The sequence below is a fragment of the Rhamphochromis sp. 'chilingali' genome, assembly GCF_963969265.1.
Source record: "Rhamphochromis sp. 'chilingali' genome assembly, chromosome: 2".
NCBI lineage: Eukaryota > Metazoa > Chordata > Actinopteri > Cichliformes > Cichlidae > Rhamphochromis > Rhamphochromis sp. 'chilingali'.
The window spans coordinates 56,391,805-56,407,588 of record NC_137930.1 but is presented as its reverse complement, the minus strand read 5'-3'; the positions used below and the strand labels follow the sequence as shown (position 1 = coordinate 56,407,588).

The 15,784-nt window shown below is 46.1% G+C and overlaps 1 protein-coding gene across 1 annotated transcript in view; it reads right to left on the bottom strand.

Annotated features, from left to right (window-relative positions):
- The window catches only part of megf11 (multiple EGF-like-domains 11), an 86,115-nt gene that overhangs the window by 10,025 nt on the left and 60,306 nt on the right, over positions 1 to 15,784 (bottom strand). Inside the window, exons 11-16 of the mRNA XM_080867127.1 lie at positions 15,422 to 15,634; positions 14,768 to 14,942; positions 6,493 to 6,613; positions 3,689 to 3,852; positions 3,460 to 3,562; positions 518 to 664 (exon numbers count right to left, since the gene is read on the bottom strand). Of these exons, the coding sequence (XP_080723253.1) occupies positions 518 to 664; positions 3,460 to 3,562; positions 3,689 to 3,852; positions 6,493 to 6,613; positions 14,768 to 14,942; positions 15,422 to 15,634 (923 nt within the window). The remainder of the gene's footprint in view (positions 1 to 517; positions 665 to 3,459; positions 3,563 to 3,688; positions 3,853 to 6,492; positions 6,614 to 14,767; positions 14,943 to 15,421; positions 15,635 to 15,784) is intronic.

Here is a 15,784-nt window from a genome sequence, read left to right as displayed (position 1 = left end):
AATATTGAGTTTGGAGGAGTAACCATTTCCCCTCTCTGTCTCTCACACACACGGCGTGTTTAAGTCTCTCCACTCAAATTGATGTTTACAGGTTTGAGACAGTGAATTCACTCCCAATCAGTGAGTTCATCACTTGAGAGCACCTTCAGACAGACCCCATTCGGAAACCAGCGCTGGCACTCCCAGTGAGCATACCCTCTGATGAGCCTCAGGCGAGGACTGTGAGTCTCCCACTGTGAGGTGGTTGTTGAGGACTGTGCCAGAAGGGGGTGAGAAGTGTGTCAGTGTGTGTGTATGTTTATGTGTCTGGGGGAATGCCATTGGGGCAAAGACACTGTGATTACATGATAGCTGTGATGAAGGGTTTACACTCAAGCAGTTATGTCCAACAACAATTCTTCAAAGATCAAACAAGGTCAGTGCTGTGATGGAGTTTGCAAGTATGATGGTCTCAGTGAAACAGATTTATTTCCTAAGGGTTTAGATAAAAAGAAGTTGCTTCGAGAAAGAGGCTCACTTCTTTTGCAGGACGTCCCTCTGTATCCAGGTGCACACACACATGTGCCGTCCTCGGGAGAGCACGATCCTCCGTTCTGACAGGAGCAGCTGACTGAACAGTTGGGTCCCCAGAAGCCTTGTGGGCACACATTATCACAGTGGATTCCTGCAGGCATGTTACCAAATCTTCAGTGAATGCATATTAAGAAGGCAAAAGACTGGTAAGCTGATAAATTCTAAACAGAGTGCCATCTGTAAAAACACATCATTAAGGGGCAGCATTCGCAATGCTTGATCATTGCACATCTTTTCAGGGTTATTAAACTAACATGAATCATTGACTTATTTTAGTTTTGAATAAAGAAGCTGCAGTTTGGAGGGTGTTTTTTTTCAGCCCATCTTTCACACTCTGCTTCTCCTCTCCAAATGTATTTTATTTTTGATCTGACTGGAGCTCCTTGCCAGTGCACTGTGTTGATTAACAGGGTTGGGTCTCAAGAGAGGCCAAGCTTGTCTCCCATTCTCTTTCAGCAGAGCAAGGGTAGTGCATGGAGCTGAAGGGAAGTACTCAGACCACAGTCTGCAAGTGTCACAGTGTCTTTTTTTTTCTGTGGCTTCAACCAAATGCAAAACACTGCATCCATACAGGGCTCTCACTGTGAATGCATTAGCATGCCCATCAGAGCGCCATGTTTTCCTTCAGAAAAAAAAATTCACGCGTGCCGTTCTACATGTATACAGCCGGGTATAGAAAATGTGGCATAGCCCTGCAATTGCACATGCACACGGTCGGTGTCACACAGTCGCACAAATGCATGCAAACTCTGCAACCTTTCAAGCTTCAGCCCTCAGTTCGAAGCCTCATTTGAAATTTCCTTTGAGCGAGAATATCTGAGAATGGTGTGGCAATTAAAGCGGCATTAGTGCAGTACCTTTGAATTAAACCTGGACTAAACTCTGGGGACTAATGTTATACGGTAACCATGGCACCTTAAGGCTATATAGGATAGGAAATGTTAAGTCTGATGAGTGGGGGGCTAGATGGGTGTGGGGGGTACAGTCGCAGTGATTAAGTCAGAAGCTGTGCCATGGACATCAAAAGGAGGGCAAGGCTTGTGCAAGTGTGTTTGAGGTTCTGCTAGGGCAGGCAGGAAAAAAAAAGAAAAACAGTGGCTGGCTTTACTGTCAGAAAATGAATGCGGACAGAGCATCACATTTTTCAGTCTAATGGTGACAAACAGAGGGGCTTTGGGTGCCTAGTGAGGGAGAAGAAGAAAGAGTGAAAGAAGCCAGAACTGAAGTCTCTTCAAAGGAGGCTTTTCGCTGAGAAGTGCCAGAGGTCCTACTATCCAATTTGTACAGTGAGCACAGCGAAGCAAACCTCTCTCTCCCTTTTTAACTCTCTCTCTCCTAGTGCATGTAAACACACATCACATTACCTGCTTCGTGTCATGGACCAGAATCTCTACAGAAATAAAAGGCAAAGGTCTATTTAACATGGTCTAGCACGATGCCCTCTGCATCAAGTGTCTAGTCAGAGAACTTTTTTAAATCTTTGTTGGCTGATGTCAGGCTCACGACAGTTCAGTAACAATTCTGTGGGTCATAGTCGGCCTAGCCACTTAAGCGCGCACACTCCTAAAGTCAAGCTTCTTGACAATTTAGGCAAGCCTCACAATAGAGCCAACACCAAGTTGACAGCAAAGTAGAATGCAATACCAACCCTGGCACACTCAGTGATATGACAGTGTTTACAAAAATAGCTGTAAACAGACATTTCATTCCATCCCTGACTCAGTCCTGTGACGAATCCCACATAGCCCTCTCTCTAGGTGCTCCTTCCTTCAGAGAGACCGCTGTCAAGCCGCTGCAATTTAAGTATGTATGTGTGTGTTTGTCCGACCCACTGGGCTGCACGCTGCCCCCAGCTCTGCACCCTGGTGACTCAATTAAGGCTGACAGATGGTCCCGACCTGTGCGGGATTCAGAGCATGAGAGGCCCGTTTTGCCGGCTCCATTCTTGCAGATAATAAAACCCACATTGTTTCCCAGAATAAATGCCCGAAGCTCGGGAGGCTGAATGGAGTGGGATGCTGAGAGCTCACAGGCTTGACCTTTCCTGCTGAATCTTTTTCCCTCTCCGACTGCACCTCTCTGCCCAAGCTCAGAGACCAGGTCCTTTGCTAGCCCCCTGTATTTGACATTCAGATGCGACGCTTCATTTTTGAGCATAATGACTCTCACCCTTGCTGTGACATTCATACTTTCCAACCTCCAAGCTTTTTCCCTGTAAGCAAATGGTTTAAATGACAAGAAACAGAGAGCGAACATATGGACGTGCAAACCCCCCAAAAAACGAAAAACTATTGCATCTAGAGGGGATCAGATTCCAGTGGAGAGCTTGTGATAGCAAAGAACGATTGATACTCTGGTGAATAAACGCGGCAGCTGGTTTAATCAAATTTCCCAATAAAATGCAAACTCTAATAAACAGAACCAAAAATAACAATATCACAAGACATATCTAAAAATCTTGAGAGCAATGTGGGCCAATTATTTGATTCAGTTTGCAAATATTTAGCTGATGATTCAGTTCAGTCCTTGTGTGTAGCCGGCATCATATAATATAAGCATGATTGCATAGCAGCTTCCAGCGTGCCAGCCAAGAGAATTAATTTAGAGCTCAATTCTCAACATCTCTCATTCGGCTATGCCACCGGCGCAGTGGCAAATCAAATTGAACATTTAATTAACAAAACACTGTGTAGACATTCTGTAAACATACTGTACTGCACAAGCCATGAATGCTGCAGCATATTTTCCTGTTATGGTAAATCAGTGTGTCTGACTGGCATCTAATGTCTTTGATTTTCAGCTAATGAAGATAACTACTAAAGACGGGCCGCTTCTGCTCCTAAAGACAGACTACTGTGATTTTGTTGTGAAAAAAGGAGTACAAACCTGTCCAGCCAGGGTAGCAGCGACAATAACCGCTCACTGGGTCACAGCCATCGGCGTGGCTGCAGTCGCAGCGCTCACGGCACTCCAACCCATACGTACCCTCCTGACAACGACGATAATAATAAGAAAACTTGATCTAACTCTTCTAAAATACAGCACAATGATGCAAAAGATTTAGCTGGGTCTTCACATCAATCTCTCAGTTAAAAAGAAAGAAAGACAGACTTACAGGGCAGGGCTCGTCACAGTGCTCTCCTCTCCAACCAGGAGAACATGTGCAAGTGCCATCTATAGGATCGCATGCAGCTCTGTTGCTACATAAGCATGTCTGATTACAGCCCAGACCCCAGGCACCACTGGAACAGAGGATGGAGCAGTCCACACCCTGCCAACCTCGAGTAACAGAGAGAGAAAAATCAAACTATAAACATTTATACAAGAAAAGCGACATGAAGGCAGTTGCTTTATATTAAAATTACCGGACAACTGAACAGTCTAAATCAGGGATGTCAGCTCATTTTATATCATTGGCCTCATACAGTCCACTTTGATCTTGAGTGGGCTGGACGAGTGAAACACTCCTTTCTATGAGTGCAAAGAAGTTTAACTACCCACTTGATCCATGAGATATCTTAATAATAGAAAAAGAAGTGCAATGTCAACTGTGCATCTCAGTTTTTCTGCACACCAAAGGAATTCTGCTCTGTCATCACGACTCTTTCAGCATAAATTGCAAGAAATGTGTAAAACTTCAGAAAAAGTTCTGCAAGGTCATTCACAGAAAATGTTGTATTTTATAATTACTGTGGACCCATTGTAATAAACTGTCATTTCTATAATAGTGAAAGGAACAAAAAAACTGGAAGCTTACTCAAAATTAATTGTTTATCTATAACTTTGTTGTAACATCAGTGATCATGAGGAAGGTCTTCATCTGAAGAAAAGATGGAAAACTTAAGAAACAGCTGTTTAAATCCTGAAAATTAGGTCCTCCATCACATTTTTAAAATCATTCCAGTAGGCTGGGCCGATTTTTGCCCTCAGGCCTTATGTTTGACACCTTTGGTGTAAATAATGGTGAGCTACAATGGTTTTTGCCCTTGTGCTTGAACCCTAAAGATTAATTTAAATAAATGTGATATGATTCAGCTGCAAAGAGAAAACACACCTCTAAGAATGGCAATGTATGAATGAGCACAATAACTATGGATGGACTTGTATAAATTTATTCAGTCCTACTGACTTTGGAGAGTTCTTAAGTTTCTCTTCAGTGCATCCAGTACAATGGGTAAAAGATTTTAAAAAAAAGTGGTATATTGATAGCATCTGGACTTTGGTAACCTCTTCAGTTGTTTTATTGTGTTCAAATATAATAAAGTTTTTACTTCCAGAGAAATATATCTATATGTCCTGGATATATTGCCCCCAAAACATTGAATAGACTCAACTGTTGGCAGTCAAAATTTACGATTCCTCTATTAACCCACGAGTTAACATCTGTGTGCATGAGTGAAATCTCTCAGGAATAATTGATCTGGGTGGTACTATTGACTGTGTATACTGTATATTTGGTGCACACTTATTATTTTTATCTTTTATCTGGTGGAAAACAATACAATCTGAGAAAGGAAAATGTTTTTATAGGCAATGAGAGGTTAGAAGGTAAGAAGGATTTGATATCAGTGAGACATTTATGCAGTGCTGTGTAAAAAATCTTGAGCCACCCCTCATTTCTTTATAGTTTGCTTCCAAGGAGCCAGACTTTCTTGTAATTTTTAAAGTGGCCTGCAGCAATAGTTCTCCAGGCTTTCTGAAGGTCCTTGAAAGTTCTTCTTTTAACTTTGGCTACTTTTTCAGTCATTTTTCAGTGTAGTCTTTGCTGTCTTTCACAGAAATATATCGCTTGGCACCTTGTTATTAGCAGTCTGTCACAAAACCAATAATTTGTGCCTATTTCTTTAGTTGAATCAATGAAAAATGCCAAAGATAACACCGTTTGATGGCCATAACATAATATTTTTGCACCAGCAAGGTGATTCCCAAAGTGCTATTGGCCAAAAACGTGGCATATCTTGGCATTGTGTGCAGTGTGTCCTTAAACACTCTGAGGAAACTGGACAAGTGGAGGACAAAAGAAAAAGTGGCAGATCTGAGTTTAAAAAAGAAAAAGTTGGACTTAAAATCAGTTGCAACAGCTTTTTATTAAGGAATGAATCCAGATTTGAAGGTTTTAGTTTAGATTGTTGAGGAGGAGTTTAGGACAGAGGTACGATAGTGACCATCTACAGCCACGTGTAAAGCATAGTGGAGGCTCCGCCATGATTTGGAGTTTGAGGTCAGTGGTATTGTGACTCTTGTCAAAATGTATCGCATTGTCAACAGAAAATAGCGTCATACATTGATCCATCATGTAAAACCATCTGGAAATTGTCTGATTGACAGTGGCTTCATTTAACAGCATGACAATGATTCTACACACACAATTGCATACTATCAGTCATAGATTGGCCTCCCCACACCATGCTCGTTATTATTAAGTGCTCTACAAGAAGCCTGGAGAACTATTCCTGAAACCTACATGAAGAAATGACAAAAAAAGCTTGCCTAAGAGAGTTCATGCTCTGCTGAAGAATAAAGGCGGTCATACCAAATTTCATTAGAATTGTACGAACAGTTTTTACCTTGCATGTTGCATTCTCATTCATGTTTGCACATTTCAATGAATCAATGCACCTATTTCACATTTTCCTTGAGAAACACATGGAAATGAGGGGTGGGTCAATGAGGGGTGCATTGTACCATAAAATTTTGTCTTAAGAAATTAAGAATAGCTTATGACATGTATTATTCATTAGACTGGAAAATTGAACAGATTAAAGTTTGTACAGGAAAACAACCCAATGCACAGAATGCAACTGAATTTAGTCCATAAGAATTTATGTGTACAAATGTTCATCCATCTGTTCATCTGCACAGCCAGTACACCTTATCTCATGATATAGAAGACTTGTGCTCAGCCTCATGATTCTTTACCTTCCTTGCAGAAGCAGGAGCCATCAACAGGAGAGCAGGATGCATGATTATGGCAAGAGCAGGTGGACAGGCAACTACGTCCAAACAGACCAGGTGGACACACTGTAGAGCAGTCCTCACTCTGTGGGAGAAATAACGCAAAGTTATGCAGCACACAGCCAACATAGCAATAAATGCTGACACTGGCAGACTGAAAAAGGAATAAAATAGTCTGAAAGGATGTGGACTAAAACACTGGGAAGGTTGACTCTATTTCTCTGTATAGCTTACTAAGCTGTTTACTTAAACAAGTCACATTGTGTCTGTATGGAGACTGAAATTGAATGGATTTAAGAAAGTAACTGAAGTTCAAAGGAAGGACCACACTTGATCAGCTCAAGCTATCTCTTCTTAACTTCCAATTATGCACTCTATATATTCTGACAGCACCTGTTCTGAGCCATGGTTTGCAACCCCATTTCACCCCATCTCTCAACTTCTCTCTTCATCTCCATCTCCCGTTAGATTTCCTTTTCAGCTGAGACGCAGGCAGGACTCCAAAGTTGGAGAATCCAGACTTTTCACCGCTTTCTCCAATCAAGCAATGACTAACTTTGCACTCTTATCTAATCATCTTCACTCTATTAATGCAATCTTTTGAGTTCTTAATAAACTAAAGTCACATTAAGTTACTGCCCTTGCCTTGTGAAATGACTTGCGGAAGATGTATTTTGCAAGCCTTACTCTATAAGGGTGTTCAAAATCTGACACTGTGGAGCCCACTCAAGCAGTCAAGACAATGTTGGCATGCAAATGGAACTGGCACACTGAAATGAAATAAAAATATGGCTCATAAGCATAACAAGTTGCTGTTTGCAAGCTTCCCATGGACTGGATTACACTACACTGCATTACATTACATTGAAAGGTAAAGAAGAACATCCTGGAGTTTGTCTGAGATCTGATTTATGGATGCTTATTGCGATGGACATTGGAGATGATGAAACCATCATGAATTGTGAGCCAAACTAAATCACAAAAATATGTAAAACATCTGTGTGTTCAAACAGACAAAGAAACTGGATTTTTGAGTTCGAACCACTTCTGTGGCTTCAACTTTACCGGTTTGCTGAGTGAGCCAACTTAGCATGCCAAACGGAATCAACAAAAAATGGCAACTTTTAAGATACTCATAATGTGTCCTTTGGCACCGGTGTCCTTGACACACTGTCAGCAGCAGTCTTGGACACAGAGAGATAATGGTCCTCTTTTAATGAGCAAATAAGTCAGCATCAGGAGATTGAGGCTTGGGTTAAAACATGCACCTTCCCCACATTAACCCTGCCCATAAATGTGATGCCAAGGGGTCCTTTACAAGTTTGCCTGTGATCATTTGGGAGCAAAACCCATCTCATTGTTGCCATTACCCTGTGCGTCACAGCACTGATGGCAAAAAACACATTGTGCTCGTCTGTGAGACATTAGCAGCTTTCCATGGATTTGACAGCATGGGAATGCAATAGGGCTGAATCTTGTGGTGAGAACATTGTATCTACATTTTAGCACGTGGGCCCTCATCAGGCTAGATATTCAGCCAAAGCCACTGTCAGGGTCCTGGGACTGGGCGACCCAGGATCCCTGGGCAGTCATGGACCTGTGTATTATTATTATGTATTTTTGGTGTCGTTTCTCCTTCTCTGTGCGTGTACATATGTGTGTTTCTCTGTGCTGTGTTAGTCTGTGTCCCACTCATATGTTTAGGCGAGGTATGGGTGTGTATGTCTGCGGGTGTGCCTGGAGGATGGAGCTCGGCCACCTGCAGGCCTGAGGGGTGTGGCCCTGAGGAGGGACTGGCCACACCCGAAGCCACACACCTGCCGCTGATCAGGGCTCGTCGGGGGAGCTACTTAGGAGAGTCTTGGAGCTCCCACCGACGCGGGATCATTGAGTTATCGTACCAAGTTAGTGTGTCAGCATATGTCTGTGTTGTTCGTATATGCCCGCCGAGGGTTAGTGTTGACGGCTGCCTCTATGGTTTCCCTGCAGGAGGAAGAGTGGTCCAGAAAGGCAGCACGCACGGGGTGTGCGGAAACGCAACAGCGGGGAGCACGAGCACAGACGTCGGAGGGAAGCACGCACACGGGGTTCAAGGGAGCAACGGGGAGTTATTGTGTTTACAGTTTTTCACTGTGAATAAAGAGCACTGTTTGCATCGCAGAGTCTGCGTTTTGGGTCCTCCTTTCCCCACATCCCCACGGTCTGCCAGCCAGACCGTGACAGAATGATCCCGCCAACCACCATGGACCCAGCAAACTCAGGAGTTGCCACGGAGGAGAGATCGCTCACGCAGCTATGGGATTACTGCCGGAGCGTAATCCAGGCTGTAGACCCACCCAAGAGACATATACAGGTAGTGTTCTTTGACAATTATCTCTCATCCGCTACCTTCACCACGAACATTCTGGACATTAACAAACTTAGGCACCTGGTCGCTAGTTTAAGGGAGAGCTCGAGTTTTGAACTATTTGGCTTGGGTGGTCCGAGCATGGACAGTTCGGCTGCTCTCCTAGAGACTCTAGCCGCTTGGTTTTTCACGCGTCGGCGGAGGGCTTTCCCGTCGGTGCTCGCGGCACATTCGTTTGATCCGCCGTTACGGAAGGCATGCCGCACTCTCTACCATCATCCCATTACGCCTCAACCCACTCCTGCGGTTTCAGCCCAGTCAGCTGGCAACGGACCAACAGCGCTCATCACCGCAGTGAGTAAACCCGACTCGTTTGTGTCTATTAATCATGTCATTGAAAATCACAACCCAGATGAACAGCAGAAGACTGTTTCCATACACCCGGCCCCGCCTTCACGGAGGAGAAGGCGTCCTCGCAAGCAGCGTTCAACCACATCCACACTCACTCCTGTGCTGGTCGAAGACTCAGGACCAGCGGCTCTGGATGCCACAGTGAGTAAAATGGACTCTGCCGGTGTTATAAATTCCCTTTCTGTAAACATAAAAATAGAAACTGTTTGCTGTACCTCCAAAGACCCAGCAAATATTCCCTCTGAGACTGTAAGCTGGGAGCTAGGGAGTTCCGAGCATACAGACCCAAATGACTTTTTGGCTCAGTCTGGCCGCATGGAGACGGAGGTTCTCCCCAGGGCTTCCCCAGAGACCGAACTGGAGGTCTCAGTTGCCTCTGGACCCCTGGAATTTGTTGGGCCAGCTGTAACATTTTCATCCTCTCCACCCTTCATAGTAGCCATCTCACCCTCACCTCAGCCTGCTGCCCAGCTGGTGGCTCAGTCTTCAGTCCTGTCAGCCTCTCACCGTCATCCTCAGTTGGAGGTCGATATGCCGGCCGGACCACCTCTGCCATCATTTCACCCATCTGTCCCTGCATCGCTGTCCAGTCTACCGGGAGTGGCTGCCACACCATCGTCGCCTCCGGATCATCCATCTGTGGCTGAAGCGCAGCCGTCAACTCATCCGCCTGCAGTCACCCCTCAGCCGTCTGCTTCACTGGCCGCTACCTCACCACCCGCACCTGCCCTGCCCGAGTGGGAGCTCTGCGGGCCCCAGTGGGTGCTCAGCGAACGGGAGGAGCTCGCGCTGCCAGCCGAGGAGGAGCTCGCGCTGCCAGCCGAGGAGGAGCTCGCGCTGCCAGCCGAGGAGGAGCTCGCGCTGCCAGCCGAGGAGGAGCTCGCGCTGCCAGCCGAGGAGGAGCTCGCGCTGCCAGCCGAGGAGGAGCTCGCGCTGCCAGCCGAGGAGGAGCTCGCGCTGCCAGCCGAGGAGGAGCTCGCGCTGCCAGCCGAGGAGGAGCTCGCTCAGCCGGAGCCGGAGATCAGCGGACCGGAGGGACCTCCACGTCTAGCGCGGCCTCCTCGCCATCTACGTCCGGTGCGTCCACGTCAGCGATCGGCGCGTCATGGACCTGGTGCCACGCCTCGCTGTTGCTCACCGGAGCAGCGCCGCCGCCACCGGACCCGTGGCAGGCCACCAGAACCGTTCCGCCGCCACCGGACCCGTGGCAGGCCGCCGGAGGAGCAGCGCCGCCGCCACCGGACCCGTGGCAGGCCCCCTGAACTGTTTTGCTGCTGCTGCCGGACCCGGGGCCGTCCGCCGGAGCTGCTACGTCGCCGCCGTTGGGCTCGAGGTAGGCCCCCTGAACTCTTTTGTTATGTTGATGGGCCGCCTGAGACTGTTTTGTGGCGTTTTTTCTTTTTGTTGCTCCGCTGCGGGATGCGCGGTCGGACTCTGGGACTGTGACCTTGGGGGGGTTGTTTTCTTCGGGGGTTTTTGCTTGTTTTGGTTCTGCCCTCCGTCCTGGACCTCCCGCCGCCCGCCCTGGGTTGGTTGTACTGTTTTTGGTTTGTGTTTTTGGGTCGTCGGGAGCCGACCCTTAGAGGGGGGGTACTGTCAGGGTCCTGGGACTGGGCGACCCAGGATCCCTGGGCAGTCATGGACCTGTGTATTATTATTATTATTATGTATTTTTGGTGTCGTTTCTCCTTCTCTGTGCGTGTACATATGTGTGTTTCTCTGTGCTGTGTTAGTCTGTGTCCCACTCATATGTTTAGGCGAGGTATGGGTGTGTATGTCTGCGGGTGTGCCTGGAGGATGGAGCTCGGCCACCTGCAGGCCTGAGGGGTGTGGCCCTGAGGAGGGACTGGCCACACCCGAAGCCACACACCTGCCGCTGATCAGGGCTCGTCGGGGGAGCTACTTAGGAGAGTCTTGGAGCTCCCACCGACGCGGGATCATTGAGTTATCGTACCAAGTTAGTGTGTCAGCATATGTCTGTGTTGTTCGTATATGCCCGCCGAGGGTTAGTGTTGACGGCTGCCTCTATGGTTTCCCTGCAGGAGGAAGAGTGGTCCAGAAAGGCAGCACGCACGGGGTGTGCGGAAACGCAACAGCGGGGAGCACGAGCACAGACGTCGGAGGGAAGCACGCACACGGGGTTCAAGGGAGCAACGGGGAGTTATTGTGTTTACAGTTTTTCACTGTGAATAAAGAGCACTGTTTGCATCGCAGAGTCTGCGTTTTGGGTCCTCCTTTCCCCACATCCCCACGGTCTGCCAGCCAGACCGTGACAGCCACAGTAGGCAAAAACAGCGATAAAATCCAAGTAAATGAGTTCCACAGTGAAATGGATGGACAGGATCCCACAGGTATCACTTATAGACCAACTCTCTAACCTCTCACTCTAATATACCATAGAAAAGATTGGCAGCCACATTGGCACAGCCTTTTAGTGTTGTTGCATTAAAATTAAGTATCTGGTAAAGGACATGAAGTACTCCGTCTCTGTCCTCTGCATCCTGCTGTCATTAGAATTTCTCTGCTTTAAAGGCTGAGCACAACCCACCTCCACCGCTCTTGTCCCTCCCTCAGCTAGAGATCACAGCCAGTCTATGGATGCCCACACCCTTTGTTTCAAACCCTGACTTGAGTGACAGGTGACACAATGATTTAGAGTTCCAATTAGAGGCCCAGAGGAGTCCTGAGTGGCTCTTGCTTCGCTCACCAGAGATCTGGGGGACTGCTGGCTGCTCACTGCTCTCATTATCATTTTGAACTCAGTTTAAACATGAGGCAGGAGGAGATGTGCCAGTGGACGCCAGGGGCAGAACACACATCTTAAAACATCTCTCCTCCCCGTACACCACATAAAAGCGCCTGTCTGCGAATGAAATTTTTATCAATCGGTTGCAATAACCTTTGTTCTGCCGCAAACGACAGCTTCAAGACTGCTAACAATAGCAGTTCAGTTACAGTTAAGTGCGGCAAGAAGTTCGACCGGCTGGGGGGTGGGGGAGGGCTGGACAGAGGGGGACTGGCAGGGAGGTGCAGTCTTTCTTCAGAGCTCAGGCAATTTACTGGTGACTGGACTCATGGATAAAACGTCATACAGCCACAAATGACCATGGATTTTGCTGCCTCCATGACTGCGTCGAATTCCACTTGGTTTCCCCCCTCACAGTGCGGACTCCAGTGGTTGGTCTGTTCTCAAGTGGGGAAAGGCAGCTCTCTCATTAGTCGACTGATTCATATTCCTTCTGAGCTGGGAAGGATAGAAGTCTGGATGTGGAGAATCATTATTAATACACGGGCTGTCAGTCCATTGCATAGGAGCAGCAGGACCTTACATAACTACACAGCCGATAGAAGTAGTAACCAGACCAGACCAGGTCGTCCTTGGCCAAAGCACTAAATTCATACCTATTAGTATCTTAATGTAATTGGAGTGCATTTTTTCCAGAAAGCCACTAGCTGACACAACATTGATCAGGCTGGTACCCTTCGAGACTAGATGCAAATGGCACCACTAATTACCAATCATTCTCACTCCTTAACAGTTCATCTAACTGCTGGGTGAGTGAGTGCAGTTTAAAATTCATGCAGCATGGTTGAAAATGAACCTCTGAACCTTCTGATGAGGAGAGAAATCCCTGAGAGATAGGAAAATTGTTTTCACCACCTACAAAGGCAGACTGGAATCCATTCCTAATGCATTCATATTTCACATAAAGCGGTACCAACAGAATCTGTAGAAAAAAAGAAAAAAAAAGAAAGACACCTTACAGAGTCCACATGCTGCAGATTGCAAGGGACAATGCCTGAATAGGTAACATGTAATCACTTTGTCCCAGTCAAAAAGAGCATGTCCAATTACTAGAGCTAAATCAAGCGTGGAGGTGCTCAGTCTGCTCAGACACTTTGCTTGGTTTGCCCCCCGATGGGACTCCAGAACAAAGATGCAGTGGGGAGGCTTAGTCTTATCAGCTGTCCCCCGGGGAAGTGACTTCGCTTGCAATCATAGCCGCAACACCATCATCAACCACATTTTAAAAGCTCCATGTGATAATAACCATGTGTGATGCATGTCACACAATTACAGGTAGCAGCTACACAGCTCTACCTCTGTAACAAAGTGTTTGCACAGCAGCAGCTTTGTTCAGAGTACCAAAAAAAAAAAAAAAACTCTCCACACACACTCAAACACACCAATCCTCCATATGAGGTGTGTCTGGTCCCATCTGACTGCCTTCTTTTCTTTCCAGCTCCTGCCCTCTAGGTCTATTTAATGGATCTGGCAGTCCTTCCCAGCAGCCGCCAAAGAGAACAGGTGGAGCAAATTAAGACACAGTCTGCGGCCCTGCTCGGTAGCTCAATTCACCACAGTGGCCTGGTGTAAGACACAGGCAATTTCCACCGAAATGTAATGTTGGCAGGAATGTACCCTTGCAGTCGCTGTTGCTCTCTAACTTCAGATTGCAAGACAAGAAATACAATAGGGAAACTGATTGAAGTTACCCAACTAATTTGACAGTTGTAAGAGGGAACAATGTGGCTGCAACAAAAACCGACTAAAACGAAAACATATATAGGTCAAGGATTCAATTTTCTCCCAATTGGTCCAGGAGTACAGATCACTGATGCTACAAGTCAAGACATATCGACTGTATTTGTAAAATACACACGACCCATTATTAATGTCTGCACTGGGAGGTACCAGAGGATTTATTGTGATGCGGTAGAGCACATTTATAATAAGGCGATAATAAAATGTCTCCCCTTGCTCTTGACTGTCTGTGTACAAAAAGCTTCTAAAGTGAAACTGGGACAACTTCCAAAAAAATTATGACCACACTGACACAAACCTTTTACAACAGCCACAAAAAAACATGAAACATAAGTCAAAGCTGCAACCTTCACAACTTAGGCTCATGGCGGAGAGTTTCGCAGCATATGGTATGAGACATGCGAGTACAATTATTGGTTAGTGGAGATAGAGATATTCTTCAGTATATTAAAGATCACGAGGAGCGAGGTTACAAATACAATTAACCCTTGAGCATTTCATGAGAAATTAATGTAACCAATAGCATAATTACAAGTTGACATGGTAATTATAGCTGCGAATAAATTAAAATGGACATGCGAGTGTCAACGTGGTTTAGAACACAAAGTCATGGATGTTCAAGGACTGCTCTTTCTAAGTGTTTTAAATGCCGTTTAAGCTTATGCTTGTTTTTAATGCATTTTGAGTGCTCTTTTCTCTGTTTTTCCACCAACTTCTTTTTTCCTCCTTTTCCTTGAGTACACATTGGCTGTGTTTCGGTTTGCATAGCGTAACTGTGGCCCCACCTTGGCATTTTGGCTCTGGGAAAAGAGATCTAGATCTCATGAGATCAGGTAAAGGTCAAATTTGAAAGAAAATCTTTAATAAAACATTATCCTGAAAGTGGCCACAGATATGAGTACAATAAAATAGCAGTGAATGTACATGATACTCACCATGAACCCAGGGGCACATGTACAGGTACCCGTGACAGGATGACAGTCAGCTCCGTTGGCACAGCTACAAGTCAGCATGCAACCCTCTCCATAGAATCCAGGCGGACAGGACTCATTACAGTAAAGCCCTGTCCATCCCGCAGAGCAGGTGCATTCACCAGAAAGCGGGTGGCAGCTACAATATAATGAGAAAGAAATATGGGACAATGACAGGAAGAAAAAGGGTGAGGTGAAGTTTGAGCTCTAAAAGTATCAACACTTCATTCTTGAGCAGGATCAAAGTGTGAAGTCCGCGCCAAAAGCCATTCATCCATCTACGCGTCTACGTGCTCGTTTCTGATAGATGAGGTGTCCCTTTTCTCCTTCGTTCTGTAATGACTTCTATGGCCGATGCCCAACTCTTGCCGGAATCAGAGCATTAACATTGCATTAACTATGAATGCTGCTGAGAAATTATGAATGAAGCAAAGGTCGCGATTAAAAGCGAACTGGATGACATGGCTAAGAGGTGTCCAGACTTCAGAATGAGTGCTGGCATAGAGCTAAGATGAGACAAAATTGAGTTGCAGAAATCTTTATTCATATGGAGAGTCTTTGCTTCAGGGCTTGGTCAGAGCAAAGCTGTGTGTGGCCTTGCACTGATGTCTCACTTACCTGACGGTGTTGGTGGTGTTACAGGGGCAGTACTTGTCACAAATGAGGCCGTATAGACCTGGGGGACAGAATCTCTCCTGGCAATTAGGCCCTTTAAACCCTGTTTCACATAGACAGGCTCCATTGATATGGTGACACTTGGCTCCATTCTGACACTCGCACTTCTGGTTACATTGCGGTCCATAGGTGCCCACAGGGCAGTCATCCTGACATCTGGAGGAAAATTACAGAGCAATGACGGAGTCTTTTAAATTGCTGCTCTAAAAAATGTCAGGTACATGGGGGAAAAAATGAGTCAAGAAAATCTGATGTTGGAAATGTTAAAGATTCTTTTTGTGCATGTATGATATATATATACAGATA